This window comes from Saimiri boliviensis, chromosome 11 (assembly GCF_048565385.1).
Source record: "Saimiri boliviensis isolate mSaiBol1 chromosome 11, mSaiBol1.pri, whole genome shotgun sequence".
Classification (NCBI taxonomy): domain Eukaryota; kingdom Metazoa; phylum Chordata; class Mammalia; order Primates; family Cebidae; genus Saimiri; species Saimiri boliviensis.
In genome coordinates, this window is record NC_133459.1 from 18,725,062 (window position 1) to 18,742,712 (window position 17,651).

A 17,651-nucleotide genomic window follows, 5' to 3' on the forward strand; every position below is an offset into this window, starting at 1 on the left:
ACACGAAGGCTGTGGCCCCAGCAGCATGTTCAAAATTGGAGCATCCTACCCAGATCTAAGAAGAGGAAGAGAGGGAGAGAGGAAGGAAGGAAAGACAAATGGGACACTTTTCAACTAAAAATAATGTTATGAGTTTTAAAAATACAAGAATAATACATGTTGCAGGCGCTTGTAGTCTCAGCGACTCGGGAGGCTGAGGTGGGAGGGTCGCTTGAGCCTAGGAGTTTTGAGTCCAGCCTGGGCAGCACAGTGAGACCTCACTTGCACGAACAACAATGACAAGAGAATAGCAGGTATTGATCGTTTCACAATTTTTAAATGTAGATATGAAAAACAACATTTAAAAAAAGTCTCCTGTGATTATGTCAGTCAGGAAAAAAGGAAGAAAAGACACTGCTAAGAGCTTAGTATAAATCCTTCCAGCCCTTGTTCTATGCATTTACACACACTTTTAATAAAGATAGGATTAGGCCTTCCGTACTGTTCTGTAACCTACTTTTCTAACGCAGCAGCCTACCATGCGTGTATTTCCATGCCAGTAAGGATTAATCTGTAACGTCATTCTAATGGCTTCCTAGTATTTCACTACACAGATAGATGGGGACTTATATAACGAAACTCCTGCAGTCAGGCATTAAAGTTCTTCCCATTTTATTCAGTTATCTCTATATCACAGATTTTGCATGCATCCTTAATTATTCCATTAGGATTAATTCCTAGCCTCGCTGGCTCAAAAGCTATACGTACATCTTAAGACTTTTGATACATGCCGTGGCTGCTTTTTTTTTTTTTTTTTTTTTTTTTTTTTTGAGACGGAATCTCTGTCACTCTGTTGCCCAGGCTGGAGTGCAGTGGTGCGATCTTGATCTCAGCTCACTGCAAGTTTTGCCTCCTGGGTTCAAGTGATTCTCCTGCCTCAGCCTCCCAGGTAGCTAGGATTACAGGCATGCCCACCACACCTAGCTAATGTTTGTATTTTTAGTAGAGACAAGGTTTCACCATTTTGGCCAGGCTGGTCTCGAACTCCTGACCTCAAGTTATCAACCCACCTTAGCCTCCCAAACAAGCTGTTACTTCTAAGTCCCATCCAAGAGTGGCTGTTGAAATAGCATCCCCCTGAACCAGGAGGAGGAAGTGAATGTGTCCAGAGGGAATCTACTCTTGCTGCAAATGACATCTATCCTTGGCCAATTGGGACCCACATAGTTAGTCCAGGAGCAAGGAAATCTGAAGCCTGGATTAGAGAAATGATTTTCTCAAAATGCCATAGGGGGCTGGGGCCAGAGTCAGTCTCCGGACTCAGATCTTAAGATTCCTAGTCCAGTGTTCCTTCCACCACACCACTGACCTCCTTCATCAGAAAAAGAAACCTCAGGTATGCTAAAGAATCAGAGGTTTCATGTGCTACCTCTTCCCGGAGTGCTTCTATTTTTAAAGGGGAACCCAGAAAGGACAAGAGGTTGGCGTTTCAGGCACAGGTAGTGGGTGCTGCTGAGCAGGATGACACTAAATGAGTGGCGACCCATTCTTCCTATAAGTGGGCAGAGATGAAATTGGGGGCATGGGTCAACTCTGGTGAGGTTTAAAGAAGCTCTGGGGAAACAACGGCCTCTTCCCAGGGTGGTCTGGAGTCTCTGTGCCATACGGTGACCCTGGGGACTGTCTGCTTCTCTGCAGGAGAGCTTGGCCATGGCCTGTGATAACATCCAGAGAATGAAGGCCGACATGGGTGGCACCAACATCCTTTCCCCTCTCAAGTGGGTCATCAGGCAGCCAGTGCACCAAGGCCACCCTCGGCTCCTCTTCCTGATCACAGACGGCGCTGTCAACAACACGGGGAAGGTGCTGGAGCTGGTGCGAAATCACGCCTTCTCCACCAGGTCGGCCTAGGCTGCGGGTCTAGGCTCCGTGACTCCAGGCTGCCAGGGCTGGGGCACCAGAGCCCAAGGGAAATGTGGAAAATGCCAGAGGGAGAGGACGGGCCCCACAATTCCCATAGGGCTTTGCTTCCAAGATAGTGTGGGCTGATTTCAAGTTCACCTTTTTCCTTCTCAAGTTCAGAAAGGGTGAGCTACCCATGCCTCTGCACATGACTCCTAAGAGCAGCCCAGGGAGAGGTCCCACAGCCAAGGGAGAGGCTGCTCCCACTCTGTGCTGGGTGGGACTTGATGGGCTGTCTGGGGGTGAATCGATGGGTGTGAATGTGGGTGCCCCCTCATGGCCCCTCTCCCTTCTCACTCTCCCTCTGCCTGGAGATAGGGCCAGCTCCAAGATCCTGCTGGGTCATGCCGTGTCCCTTTCCCCATCAGAAGACAAAGATGCAGAGAAGATGAGACGTAATAGCCTCTCTTCTCACCTTCCCTCAGGTGCTATAGCTTTGGAATCGGACCCGACGTCTGCCACAGACTGGTGAAAGGGCTGGCATCTGTGTCCAAGGGCAGCGCTGAGTTCCTGATGGAGGGAGAGCGGCTGCAACCCAAGGTAGGTGACAGAACCCCCGCCGTCCCTTCTGATGCTGGAACCTCAGAGGCCCGCCCCAGTCATATGGCAACTCAGTGGTGAAACTGGGATGTCACCCCAAATCTGAGCTCTCCACTGGGCTGCATTGCACCCCGATGAGAACCAAAGAGACTTGCAAGCCACAGACCAGGCAACTCTTGAAGCAATGCCAGCATGTAGATTCCCCTGGTCTCCAGCCACTGGACACACACTCCATCCACTGCTGGACAGGATGAGGCTCTTGAAAAAGCTGCCACCTATATGGGTTGGAGTTGTGTTTGAGGTCCATATCTGGCCACATTCCTGAAGATGACAAACGGTGGCTCAGAAGAATCTAAATAAGCCAGAAATAAAGGAGGCTGTAGTCCCTCCACGTCCTGCGTATTTGACACGAATAATCTAACCCTTAGAAAATCGCCTTGTCAGTCCAGGAAACAGAGACAGGGCTGGGGTAAAAAGTGAAGGGGGTTCTTGGGGTGGTGTCTATGAAAGGTGCAAGAGGAGGAAGCAGGAAGAAAGCTCTTCAAGCCAAGAGAACGATCCAACAGTTGTGAAAGCAAAGTGGGAGCAGAACTGGACAAGGGGCCTCAGACCGTGATGCCCTGGCAAGGTCTCAGCCACCCAGCGGGGAGCTCTGAGCAAAGGTTGCCCATTAGAGTCTGCGACATGCTGAAATGACTGGGCTCTGGTGTCCCTGCCGTGATGAATCATTGGCTGGGGGCTTCCGGGGAGAGATATGGTCTTGGCTCAAAAGCTGGGGTGCTGCATCTGGAATCTGTCACTTAACTGCATTTCTTGTAAGAAGAAGGCATGGTCTTTCTTGAAGGGAGATTTGAAAGCTGACCTCTATAATTGCCACAACTCGAAAGTCATTTTCTCCAGGTTGGCAGTACGGGACATCCCAGGAAATCAGTCTGGATGATGACCATAGCTGTCGTTTACTGAACACCTACCACATGACAGATACTTCAAATTCAGTATGGCAAATAATCCTTCAACTACATCCTCCCACTTTAACAGAAGGGGATGAAGGCCCAGAGAGGCCAATGAACTTGCTCAAGGTCATTATTCAGTCCATGCTCCTACACAAACCTGTGTGCCCTTGGGCTAGTCACTGCCCTACTTTGAGCCTCAGATTTTCTCATTTATAAAATGCTAAACTGGCCAGGGGCACAGTGGCTCATGCCTGTAATCCCAGTAGTTTGAGAGGTCTAGGCAGGTAGATGACTTGAGGCCAGGAGTTTGAGACCAGCCTGGTCAATTTGGTGAAACCCCATCTCTACTAAAAATACAAAAATGAGTCAGGCATGGTGGCAGGTGCCTGCAGTCCTTACTACTGAGGAGGCTGAGGCAGGAGAACCACTTGAACCTGAGATGTGGAGGTTGCAGTGAGCTATCATGCCACTGCACTCCAGCCTAGGCAACAGAGCCAGACTCTGTCTCAAAATAAAATAAAATAAAAATGCTAAGCTTAGAAAAGATGACAGCAAAGATCCTCTCCAACGCTGACATTCTAGGAGCCTAAGAAGCTCAGAGGTGTGCTCACTGCCAAGCCTTGCTGTCCCTTCTTCCCTGCTCCCGCTCCCCACTAAGCTCATACTTACATGGGCTTCTGTACACATTTCTTCTCACACAATCCCCAACCTGTGTTCTGACCCTGCCCTACAGATGGTCAAGTCCTTGAAGAAGGCCATGGCCCCAGTCCTGAGTGATGTGACTGTGGAGTGGGTCTTCCCCAAGACCACTGAGGTCCTGGTCTCACCCATCAGCGCCAGCTCCCTCTTCCCTGGAGAACGGCTGGTGGGGTATGGCATTGTATGTGATGCTTCCTTACACATCTCCAATCCCAGATCTGTAAGTATCCTAGAAACTCCAGGGATCCATGGGGGTCCAGAACCCATGCCTGCAAATCATCCTCAGCTGGAAAGACTATCCGTGGCAGCTAGAAAGTCATTGGGACTGGGTTTACAGTTCACCCGGTTGAGGGTTACAGTTGCCAGACCACAGGCATTCACTTACAGTGACACGGCTAAGGTAGATGCTACCATCTCAAAAATGTGGTTCTTAAGAGCCCCTGCAGTACGACCACTTGGAGAACTTGTTTAAAATGCACAGCTGTGGGTGGCCGAGACGGGAAGATCACTTGAGATCAGGAATTTGAGACCAGCCTGGTCAACAGGGTGAAACCCCGTTCTCTACTAAAATGACAACAAAATTAGCCAGGCATGATGGCAGGCACCTAGAATCCCAGCTACTCAGGAGTCTGAGGCACGAGAATCACTTGAATCTGGGAGGCGGAGTTTGCAGTGAGCCAAGATCGTGCCATTGCACTCCAGCCCGGGTGACATAGTGAGACTCTGTCTTTAAAAAAATAAATACATACATACATATCCCTAGCTTCCACCCAGGCCTGTTGAATAAGAATTCTCTAGGATAAAACCCAGGAAACTTCATTTTCCATCCTCTCTCCTAAGTGATATGATACACACTTCAGTTCAAGAACAAATGCACGTCGATTTCCTTCTCCACACACTCTAGTTAGCTCAGATCTCCTTAGATGAGTTTGTCTTTTATTTCTTTAAGTGGATGATTCGCTTGTCCATGGTGGTAGAAGTGGGACAAAAGCCAAGAACTTCTGAAAGGGGGTGAAATTCATGCTAAAATGTGAGAGTTTACCAAAGAAGCTGTTTCCTCACCTAACTTTCCTCTTTCATGAGTCTGTTCACTTTAAAGTATTTCTCATCTTGTTTTTTTAAAAAGGAAGTCACAAACTCAATGCCTAGAGACATAGGGCAGGTGTGGAATGAATGAAATGGACTTGGTATAAAAATAAAAGGGGCCAGTGCTGTGATGGATTGCAGTTACCGCTGAGCTCACAGTTGGAGAGGCAATAAGGAGTGGTGAGGAATATGGCAAACTGGTTAGCACACTGGCAAACTGTCTAAACTGGGCAGCCCCTACACAGCCCTAGCAAAGTGTCATCATGCAGAAATGTGAGCCCTATGTTAAATGTGTGTCTAATTTTTCAGGAGAAATTGGAACTTTATGTGAAAGCTCCAGATTTTTGAATGTTATAACATGTTTTAAGAACTGTGATCAAGGTGATGGTTAATGTGTTATGGAGAGCGGAGTGTTCAGCAGCAGGGAGAAAATGCTAAACAAAATGCTGGCCAAGTCCTTGCACAGTCCAGGCCTTCCTGGGAGGGCTAGAAGGCACCAGTTCATCAACAGACCCTCCCACTAGAAGGGACTGGATGCAGTCATCAAATCCATCTCCTTTTCTTACTCAATACTGGCAAAGTTTGCCCTGCTACTGGTAGGGATATTGAATATAGAGGATGTTCACGTATTGTTGGTGTAAATATAACTCGCCACAGCCCTCCTGGAAAGCACTCTAGAAATAACTAATAAAATTAGAGATAGGCCGGGCAAAGCCTGTAATCCCAGCACTTTGGAAGGCTGAGGCAGGGATCGTCTGAGGTCAGGAGTTCGAGACCAGCCTGGCCAACATGGTGAAACCCTGCCTCTACCAAAAAAAAAAAAAAAATTTATATATATATATATATATATATATATATATATATATATATATTAGCTGGGTGTGGCATCAGGCACCTGTAATCCCAGCTACTCTGGAGGCTGAGGCATGAGAATCGCTTGAACCTGGGAGGCGGAGTTTACAGTGAGCCGAGATCACACCACTGCACTCCAGCCTGGGGGATAGGACAAGACTCTGCCTCCAAGAAAAAAAGAAAAATTAGAGATACAAACTTTTCAACCCAGAAATCCCACTGGTAGGAGTCTACCCCACAAAAATAAAAGCAGTGTAATGGATTTATGTCCCAGGATTTACTGTAGCATTTTTTTATGTTGACAAAAATAGGCGACCGCAAAATGAATGCTTAACAATAAGGGGCGGTGAAATATGATGTAGTCAGATGCTAAAAAGAACGGTTGGGGCCAGGCATAGTGGCTCACACCTGTAATCCCAGCACTTTGGGAAGCCAAAGTGGGAGGATGGCTTAAGGCCAGGAGTTCAAGACAAGCCTGGGCAACCTACTGAGACCACGTCTCTACAAAACACAAAAATGTGAAAAATTAGCCAGACTTAGTGGCACATGCTTGTAGCCCCAACTGTTCTGGAAGCTGAAGCAGGAGGATTGCCCGAGACCAGGAGGTGGAGGCTGCAGTGAGCTATGACTGTGCCACCGCACTCCAGCCTAGCTGCAGTGTAGAGACCCTATCTTTAAACAAACAAACAAACAAAAGAATAGTTGAAATGCAGAATTTCCAAAATGTTTTCAGTGCAAAATTCAAGATACTGCTACGTGTGAGTAGTATGGCAAAGTTTTTATAGAACAAAACATGACCCCCAAAAGCTGATGTGTTATTTATACATGGGGGGGGTCGGTAACCCTAACTTCTGCATTGTTCACAAGTTAGGGATACCGACCCCCCGATGCGGTCAAAAATTCACATATGACTTTTGACTCATTAAAAACTTAGCTACTAATAGCCTACCGTTGACTGGATGCTTTATCGATAACATAAACAGTCAATTAACACATATTTTATGGGTTGTATGTATTGTATGCTGTATTCTTACAATAAAGTATGCTAGAGAAAATAAAATGTTTTTGAGAGAATCATAAGGAAGAGGAAATACATTTACTATTCATTAAGTGGAAGTGCGTCATCAAGGTCTTCATTGTCATTGTCTTCACACTGAGCAGTGGAAGGGGAAGGGCTGGTCTTGCTGTCTCAGAGGGGACAGAGGGAAGAAGTGGAGGAGGTGGAAGGGGAGCAAGAGAAGCTGACACTCAGTGTAACTTTCATTGAAAAAAATCCACCTATAAATGGACCCACGCAGTTAAAACTTAGGTTGACCAAGAGTCAACTATATGTTTATATCAGGGACAACAGAATGAGAGGGACAGATGGTTTGTGACTTTTTGTTACCTATTTGGAAACAGGAGTGGCATTTAGAATTACATTTAAAAATTATTTTAATGAAGTCAATAATTAAAAACATAACCTAAATGTTACGAAAAGATAATTCCGTTTGCCATCTCTTGAACAGACGTGTATCTCAATACCCTACACAAAAAGCTTTCCCATTGCGCTGGTTCTTCAGAGGTGAAGACCCCACCACCTGTGCTCACACCCCTTGCTCCCTGTGGAAGCCCTTCCTGACCTCTAGCCTCACTCCTGTCCCTCTTTCCCCTCCCTCCCTCCAGGACAAGAGGCAGCGGTACAGCATGCTACACTCTCAGGAATTTGGCAGCTCCGTCTTCTATCACTCTCAGGATGAGGGACCCGGACCGGAAGGTGGAGACTGTGCCAAGAACTTGGGGACACCCTTCAGCCTGGGGCAGGCCAAGGATGCCCGGCTGGTCAGCAGAGACTCCATGGCCAAGCACGGTTGGTCTACTGCCCTAATGATTGCTACCTTACGTTGAGCACTTACTATGTGCTAAGCGTCTGGCCCACTTTGTACCTTTTATTTTATTTATTTTATTTTATTTTATTTTATTATTTTTGAGACAAAGTCTCAGCCTGTCACCCAGGCTGGAGTGCAGTGGCATGACCTTGGTTCACTGCAACCTCTGCCTTTTGGGTTCAAGCAATTCTCCTGCCTCAGCCTCCCTAACAGCCGGGACTACAGGTGCACACCACCACGCCTGGCTAATTTTTGTATTTTTTGTAAAGACAAGGTTTCACCATGTTGCCCAGGCTGGTCTGGAACTCCTGGCCTCAAATGATCCACCCACCTCGGCTTCCCACAGAGCTGGGATTATAGAGATGTGAGCCAACACACCCAGCCACTTTGTACCTTTTAAAAGAAGCAGCAGGGAGAGTAGCTGGGAAGCTAGGCTAGGGCCAGATCTGGCAAGGCTTTGGATGCCAGGGGAGGCACCGGCACGTTTCAGTAGGCCAGTGATGGAGAACATGAGATGCTTCCAAACAGGAAAGGGGGATGCAAGCCCCTCTCTTTCCCTGCTGCCCCACTCTGATAGTTCCCCATCACTATCCCTGTCCAGATCTGAACCTCTCCCAGCGACGGAGGGCATACAGCACCAACCAGATCGCCAATCCCAAGCCCCACCCAAGGGCCACTACGGCGAGTGACCCCATGCCAGCTGCCAGGAGATACCCACTTCGGAAAGCCAGGCTGCAGGACCTCACCAATCAGACCAGCCTGGATGTCCAGCGGTGGCAGACTGATTTGCAGGTACCCAAGCAGGACAGTTTAGGGAGGAGCTGGGGAAGGTGACAGACAGGGGAGAGCTGTGTCCCCTGCTTCAACCACGGGACAGAGCCATCCACAACTTACACTGCTAAGTGAGTCACTCCCTTTCTCCTTTCTTGGCCCTTCATCTGCCTTACCTCTGAGTACATCTTCCAAATCAGGACACCCACCGGTCAATAAGCTCACTCATTCCCTGTACACACACCGCCCAGTTGGCAAGGAACATTTCCATGTGCTCTTCCATTTGACTTTATAGCACCCCTGGGGAAGGAGAGAGTTTAGGAGCCCACCTTGGCTCAGTAAAGATGTGGAAATTGAGGGCCAGAGAGGTAGGGCACTTATCCAGGGTCACACAGCCATTCAGAGGATTGCAACCTGCCTAACCTTTGAAAGACCCCCTGCCTTCATAGCCTTTTATTCCGCCTCTGTTAAACTACACCTCCTACAAATCCCAGGGCCAGAGAGGTTTTTTCGTTTGTTTGTTTGTTGAGACAGAGCCTTGCTCTGTTGCCCAGGCTGGAGTGCAGTGGTGCCATCTCTGCTTACTGCAACCTCCACCTCCCGGGTTCAAGCAATTCTCATGCCTCAGTCTCCCAAGTAGCTGGGATTACGGGCATGCACCACCATATCTGGCTAATTTTTGTTTTGTTTTTTTGTGTGTGTGTGTGTGTTTTGTTTTGTTTCATTTTGTTTTGTTTTGTTTTTGAGATGGAGTTTCACTCTTGTTGCCCAGGCTGGAGTGCAATGGCACAATCTCAGCTCACTGCAACTTCCGCCTCCTGGGTTCAAGCGATTGTCCTGCCTCAGTCTCCTGAGTAGCTGAGACTACAGGCACATGCCACCATATCCAGCTAATTTTTCTATTTTTGGTAGAGACAAGGTTTCACCATGTTGGCCAGGCTGGTCTCTAACTCCTGGCCTCAGGTGATCCATCCACCTCAGCCTCCCAAAGTGCTGGGATTACAGGCATGAGCCACGATGCCCGGCCTAATTTTTGTATTTTTAGTAAAGATAGGGTTTTGCCATATTGCCCAGGCTGATCTTGAACTCCCAGGTTCAAGTGATCTGCCTGCCCTAGCCTCCCAAAGTGCTGGGATTACAGAGGTGAGCCACCATGCCTGGCAGCAGAGAGAATTTGAGAGTTAGAAAGCCACAGCGGGAGTGGTCACCCACTGTCCTGCCAGGCCAGGTTTTCTCAGCTTCAGCACCATGGACATGATAATTTTATATTACAGGGGCAATTCTGTTCACTGTGGAACATTTGGCGGCATCCCTGGCGTCTTCCCACTAGAGGCTAGGAACAACACCATCCCCAATCATGATAACCGAAAATGTTTGCAGACATTGCCAAATGTCCACTGGGGAGCACAATCACTGGATGAGCACCATTGTCCTAAACCAAATTGTGGTTTAATCCATTTTATGAAGAATGGGCTTGGCCGGGCACAGTGCCTCATGCCTGTCATCTCAGCACTTTAGGAGGCCAAGGCAGGCAGACTGCTTGAGCCCAGGAGTTCCAGACCAGTCTGGGCAACATGGCAAAATTCTGTCTCTACAAAAAATACAAAAATTAGCCGGGCGTGGTGACACATGCCTGTAATCCCAGCTACTCTGGAGGCTGAGGCAGGAAGATCACTTGAGCCAGGAGGCAGAGGTTGCAGTGAGCTGAGATGGCACCACTGCACTCCAGCCTGGATAACAGAAAGAGACTCTGTCCCAAACAAAACGAACAAACAAAAGAATGGGCTTTATGTAGTTATGTCATTGTAAGGCTGTGGTTCCATAAAAGCAGCCTTTCACTCTCCCTGAATGCCCCCTCCCACTTCTAACCACCACCCCCATCCCTCCCTGCCTCCACTTACACATAAGCCCATTCTCTAAGGGTAGGGACACTGCCATCTTATCCCTGGGAGCCCTTCTCTGTCTTAGTGAGGGACCACTTGATGCAATCAGATGGCAACTGGCTCTGTCATCTGGCTGCCTCTGTTCCTCAAACATATCACTCAACTCTCCGAGCCCCAGCTGCCTCATCTACCAGATGGGGAGAATAGCTCAGGCACATGATTGAGCTGCCATCCATCACAAGATATGTATTGAGAGCCAACTCTAAGTGGAGGACTCTTCCAGGCATTGGCTGATAAAAGATGCAGTGCCTGGCCCAGCACCTGGCACACAGCAGCCATCCTTTGCTGGCAGCGCTACTTGGTGAGAGCTCTGGACAGGCTGGTTCCCCTTTACTTCTTTCCTGCATGCTCCTTAGCTATTGAGACCCATCTCTGCTTATCTCTCACCTGCCTCCTGCCTGGCTTCTTCCCCAACCTGATTCTCCTATGCATGCACACATGCATGCACACACACACACACACACACACACACACACACACACTCGCTCCATGCACCCTCTAGCTGGGTGAAAGCCTGGATCTTAGACTCATCTGTTGCTATGGAAACCTTACCAGCTTCAGTTGCTCCCTGTGACCTGGTGTGGTGTTGACGGTGAAGCAAGGCTAGGGGAATCCCGGTGTTTGATTGGGCAAGGAGCGGAAGGTAGGGATGCCTTGGGGCTCAGCAGCCCTGGCTGGGGTCATCCTAGGACCGACCAGTCCCCTCCTTCTCCCAACATCCTTGTCCATTCCTGGGACCTCTGGCTCGGAAAGACAGAAAGACAGCCCCTATTTATTAGGAGGGGGAGGCACAGTCCCCCTCCTAATAAATACTTGATAGGGATGGAAAAGCTCCCATGGTTAACCGTTCATTGGCCAAAAAAATTCTGTTACACCTGAAAGTGACTTTACATCCTCAGCCCCTCCCCCTACCAGGGGATGTATATGGTCCAGAGACTTGAAATTCATTTTTAATTAACTTAATATTCTTCAATTACAAAAGTGGTATATACTCAGTGTTTGCAATAAAAACCCTCAAACAATTCAGTCAGGTATAAAGCACAAATAAAAGCCTCCCTTCCCGATTCCCAGACCCACTTGGTTTTGAGTGTTTCCTTCTAGAAATACTAATATGATACATACATAAACAGTACATATGTGTATTTTTAATAATCACATATGCAAACTGCTCTCCAACTTACTTTTCTAAGGTCTTTTAAATTCACTTTTTAAAAACAAATAACAGTGTACTGTATTTATTTAAAAAGTGAATTTAATTACCCTTTTTGGTGAACAGTTCTGAGATTTGACAAACGTATATGGTCATGTAATCATCGCCACAATGAAGATACAGAACAATCACAATTTGCTATTTTAAAATAAGCTTTATCTTGGACATCTTTTCACTTTGGCATGAAGAAAGCTACTTCTTTATTTTCAATGCTGTGGGACCTTCCGTTGCATGGGATATACCAGAACTTATTTGTCAACTTCAACTGATGCCAAGCCCAACTGATTTCGATAGTTTCCAGATTTTTACTTTTACAGACAATACTGCAACAAATATACAGTACTTGCATATCAATTGTTGCGCTCTTGTGTATTTTCACAAGATCGAATTCCTGAAAGTGGAATTGCCAGATCAAAAGGGCTTGTGTATTTCAATTGAGAGCACATTGCTAAGTTGTTCTCCTACAACTGTGTACCCACTTACGCTGGCACTGACAGTCCATGAAAGACTCTGTCTTTCCATTGACCACAGGTGTGCCATCAAACATTTAAATATTTGCCAATCTGCAAGATGGAAAAAAGTCATAAACTTGTTTTAATTTACATTGCTCAAAGTTTTCATGAGACTGAGCATTTTTTTCATGGGTTTATTGGATACTTTGCTATAAACTGCCTGCAAATACCCTTAACACATTATTCTATTAAGTTTGTCTTTTCAGCCAGGCATGGTGGCTCATGCCTGTAATCCCAGCACTTTGTGAGTCTGAGGTGGGCAGATTATGAGGTCAACAGATTGAGGTCATCCTGGCCAACATGGTGAAACCCCATCTCTACTAAAAATACAAAAATTAGCTGGGCACGGTGGTGTGTGTCTGTAGTCCCAGCTACTCAGGAGGCTCAGGCAGGAGAATCACTTGAACCTGGGAAGCGGAGGTTGCAGTGAGCCGAGATTGTGCCACTGTACTGCAGCGTGGCTACAGAGTGAGTCTCCAGCTCAAAAAAAAAAAAAAAAAAAAAAAAAAAAGTTTGTCTTTTCCCCCAGTGATTTATAAAAGCTTCTTGAAAATGATCTTTGTTATGTCTATGACAAATGTATTTCTCCATTTATCCCTTGCCTTTTCATGTCTGTTTGTACCAGCACAAGAATAGATAGATTAAATCAACAAAACAGAACAGAAAGTCCATAAATAAAACCAACTGTGCATGAAAGCTTTGTTGGGATAGAGGTAGGAAACTGACTGAACTGCAGGGATTCAAATGGAAAAACCACATTCAATAAATGGTGAGATTGGTACCATTTGGAAAATCAAGAAAAAGCGGATTCCTTTCTCCCTGGTCCAAAACAAATTTCATGTAAATCAAAGATTTAAACACACAAACAAACAAAATGAAATCTCAAAAATTCTAGAATATTTTTTGAGTGAGAAAGACCTTTTAAGTATGGCATATGGGAAGACATAAGGAAAAAAGGTTGATAATTTTAACTGTACACACAAAAAAAGTTTAAACTTTATGGCAAGAAAAAAAAAGTGGGTTTAGAATTATCCATGGTGTGTGATTTTCCATGGTTTGGAGTTTATCCACAGCTTAGGATTATTACTGTTGATGTTTCTCATGGGTAATGTCGGACACTAGGTCATGTGTCCCTGAGTACTGGAGGGGCAGTGCCTAGGAGGAGCTGCCATGCCCAGGAGGAGCTGCCGTGCCCCAGGAAAGAGCTGGTGGGGGTGAGAGGCAGAAGGAAGGAGTGTCCAGGCACCAGGAGCTCTGCTTCCTTCTCCTCCTCCTCCTCCTCTTCCTCCTCCTCCTCCTCTTCTTTCTCCTCTTCCATCCCTAGCCCTTACTGAACAGTGGTCAGGACCTGAACCAGGGCCTCAAACTCCGTGGCCCAGGGGCCCGAAGACCCTCTCTGCTGCCCCAAGGCTGCCAGCCTTTCCTGCCCTGGGGCCAGGAGACCCAGGCCTGGAGCCCAGTGAGGGAGCGGGATCCTGGGTCCAGCGTGAAGTCTCCCTCTAACAGCCGAAGCCCGGGAGATCTAGGTAAGTTATCACAGGGTTCAGGACCTGACTGGGGACAGGGAAGAATCCTTGGCTGTGGCTCAACTTCAGATGGCAGGTCCACAGAGCAGATTCCTGGGTCTGTCCCCTTGGGGTCTGCTGCAGCTCACCCCTTTCTGAAGACCTCACCAATCACCCTGGTTCTTGGGTGGCTGTGAGGCTGCAGCTCCGTTCTCTGTGCCCCTGTCCCACCCCATCCTGTCTGGCCCCCTCAGCCATTGGCCTCCTGGAAGGTGGATCTGTCCTCCCTGGGGACAAACCCATGTCCCCCCCCCCCAGCTGTCCTCGGAAAGGAGTTGGAGTTGCCTGTTCCCTGGGGAGATGGAGGGGGTTGTACTTGCTTAGGGGTATCTGCTCCCTAGGGAGGGATGATGTTCCCTGGGAGTTGGCCGTCTGTCTCCCAGGTCAGCGCTTGGCCCTCTTGTCCCTCTGCCCGCAGAGCCGTCCCATCACCCCTCTGTGTCCCATCACCCCTCTGTCTTCGAAAGAGAGATGTCCTCGGACTGGGAGCCCCCAGCCGAGTCCCAGGAGCGAGCCAGTCCCAGCAGGCCCGCCACCCCGGGCCCGGTACTGGGCAAGGCTGTGGTCAAAGGCCTGCGCGACAGCCAACTCCTGCAGTGGGAGGTGAGCTTCGAGCTGCGGCCCCCCGGCCCGGAGCAGAGCGGCGCGCGCGATGCCGACCTATGGAGCGAGACCTTCCACCACCTGGCGGCCCGCGCCATCATCCGCGACTTCGAGCAGCTGGCGGAACGCGAGGGCGAGATAGAGCTTGGTGAGCGCCGCGGGACGCCTCCATAAGACCTGCCCCCCCACAGCCGCGCCCCCTTCCTCACCCGCCCCTCGTGATCCTTCCAGCCCCCCCGTAGTCCGCCCACCTCCTTCCTGGGTCTTGCCCCACCCTCTCCTCGCAGCCCCGCCCAGTGCTCCGCCCACTCTCCCTATGACCCTCCCACCTCCTTCCCCGCCTCGGGCCCCTTTCTTGCCCCATACCCTCATCACAGCCGTGCCCAGTGCCCTGCCCATCCCCTGTGGCCCGCCCACCCCTTACCCCCCGCCATGGCCCGTCCCCACCTCCATGGTCGTCCCACCTCCTTCCCTGTCCCGGCCCCCACCCTGTGCCCGCCCACTTCCCCCAGGACCCGCCCCTCCGCACAGCCCCGCCCACTGGCCCGCCCACTCTCCTCTCCGGCCTCCGGGCTCTGCCCCCTCCCCATTATCCTCAGTGCCTGGACTCATTCCCTACCCCCGCCCCAGGATCAGCCCTTACTCTCTGGCTGTAGCCCCCGTCACCTCCCCACAGCCCACTGTTCCCCCACTCCACCTCACACCGCAGCCTGCAGGTGCCTTCCCTCACTCACAATCGCCCTTCCCCTCACACCCGCCTACCCACCCACACACTCACAGCCCAAGGCTCCATTCCATTCCCCCCAAGATCCACCCTCTTCCCCCTGCCTCCGAGTAAGTGGCCCTCTCCCCATCCCTGGGCTCTTCCACCCCCATGCAGTGATCCCTCCTCTTCTCTCCCACCTCATTCTTCTCTCCTATGGGCCCCGCATTTCCTAGTGCTTCTCTTCCGAAGCAGCCCCTGTAGGGCTCCAGACACAGAACAATGGCCACAGCCCACACCTTTCCCCAACCCCCCCAGTCCAGGGGCTCCACGCACTCATTCATCATGCCTTTATTTACTGTGGATCTGCTGGGGGCCCGGTTCCCACTGGGCCCGGTAAACGCAGCTGAACAGCCCAGTGAAAAAGCAATCTCTTTCTCTTTCCTACCCATGAGTGCTTGACAAACTAGCAGGGAAGCCAGCATTAAGCAAATCATTACACAAATAATTAATTGAGTGCATTTGTCCTAAGTGCTATTAAGAAAAAAGACACGGATCCAAGAGATTGTATAACAGGGATGTAGGGGAGCTAATTTAGTCCAGGAATTGGGGCGGACTTTGCTGAGAAAGTGACTGGTGGGATCTTGATGGAATACACTTGGAGAATAGAAATATAAATAGAGAACGGTTATATCATTTCTTTGTTGTGGGTTTCCGCTTTATTTCTATAATAACATTATTTTGTTTATATTTTACTTGCATTTTTGTATTGTATGTGTTACTTTCTTCCACCTTACAGTTTACAAAGCACTTGTCTACCCTTCATCTCCTTGGCTCCTCACTCAGGCTTCTGGAGGCAGCAAGCCACGGAGACTGCTCACCTGTTCAAAGGGAAGGGATTGGGCTTTGGGGTCAGACCACCCTGAGTCCAGATCTCAGATCCATTCCTAACTTGCTATGTGACCCTAAGCTCACCAGTCTCCTCTGATTTGCAATGTCCTCAGCAGTTAAATGGGTCAGATCAGTAGTCCCCACTCCCCAGCCAGCGGAGCTATGAAGTTTTACGGCAACATTCCCGTTAGACATCTGCAAAATTAAAGTACAAAATACAGGCAACATACCAGGTTGAGTGTTTTTAAAAATAAAACTATGGTTATTTAAAGGAAGTATCTGTCTTTTATTCTGAGACAATGTCTTACATTTTTACATTAAAATATCCTTTATTTTGTGAAATGACGTGAAATGATGGGATTTTTTTTAATATCTCTAGTTAGCAAGTTGGCAAACCCTTGATTGTAAAGGCTTATTTAACCCCAAAGATGGGGACCACTGTTTGAGCCCCCCTTTTAGCTTCCAATGCTTCCATGTCAGGGAAGACTTTCTGAGTCCAAACAGTGACCTCAGTTTCTCCCTCCACAGGGTCCAACCGCCGTTACCAGGTGAACGCTGTGCACACCAGCAAAGCCTGCAACATCATCAGCAAATACACAGCCTTCGTGCCTGTGGATGTGAGCAAGAGCCAGTACCTGCCCACCGTGGTGGAGTACCCCAGCTCTGGTAAGGCAGGTGAGTGGCAGGGCACTCCTGGAAGCCAAGCAGCCCCTGTGGACTGGGGGACGGGGCTGAGATTCAAAGGCCCACAGACCAACAGGGAGGGGTGTGAGACAGAGCCTAGAAGCAGAAAGTCCCCCAGTGGATGATTTGGCTGCTGGGGAGTGGGAGCCCCGGGGCCTCATCCCACTGCTCTGCAGAAGCTGTAAAATCACCCCACTCCCTTTTCTCCACCACATGAAAATGATTTTTATTGCATTTCTTCAGTTGGGACAATATGTGCTCATTATAGAAAAGTCCAAACTATCAAAAGATATAAAATTTTAAAAATAACTAAGACGGACAGTCATCCAGGAGTCTATGTTAGTTACTTGCTTGGTGTGACCATCCTTCCAGACTTCTCTCTATGGATATCAACATGTGGAGAAATCAAAAGACAGATCATTTTACATGAATTGGATTATTCTAATATGTGCTATATTTTACAAAACATGAGTGTAGAAAGTGTCACTCCATGAACTGAATCTATATTATTTTAATAGCTGCAGTATATTCCCCTACAGGGAGCTGCCATTCTCAGAATAGACAATTAGTGTTCCAAAGCACTTTGTATATATTTTCAATTCTTTAATCCTCAAAACAGCTCTACAAACTAGACACTTATCATCCCCATTTTAGAGATGGAAAACAGAGGCAGAAGGGACTAAGTCACTTTCCTAAGCTCTCACAGCCGCGATGGGCTGGAGCCAGGCTTTACATTCATTACCCTGGCTCTGGATTATGCATTCTCTCCCACTCCTTTCTACTGCCTCTGAAAATTTATTGCAACTTTTAAAAATCTATTTAGACGTTTA

At 48.4% G+C, this 17,651-nt stretch overlaps 1 protein-coding gene across 2 annotated transcripts in view; it reads left to right on the plus strand.

Annotated features, from left to right (window-relative positions):
• VWA5B1 (von Willebrand factor A domain containing 5B1) overlaps positions 1–17,651 on the plus strand; it is a 43,626-nt gene that overhangs the window by 18,091 nt on the left and 7,884 nt on the right. For both annotated transcript variants that reach the window (XM_010345502.3, XM_039474158.2), the window contains exons 9-16: positions 1,678–1,880; positions 2,367–2,481; positions 4,168–4,353; positions 7,737–7,920; positions 8,541–8,731; positions 13,700–13,901; positions 14,359–14,691; positions 16,666–16,812. In XM_010345502.3, the coding sequence (XP_010343804.3) occupies positions 1,678–1,880; positions 2,367–2,481; positions 4,168–4,353; positions 7,737–7,920; positions 8,541–8,731; positions 13,700–13,901; positions 14,359–14,691; positions 16,666–16,812 (1,561 nt within the window). The remainder of the gene's footprint in view (positions 1–1,677; positions 1,881–2,366; positions 2,482–4,167; positions 4,354–7,736; positions 7,921–8,540; positions 8,732–13,699; positions 13,902–14,358; positions 14,692–16,665; positions 16,813–17,651) is intronic.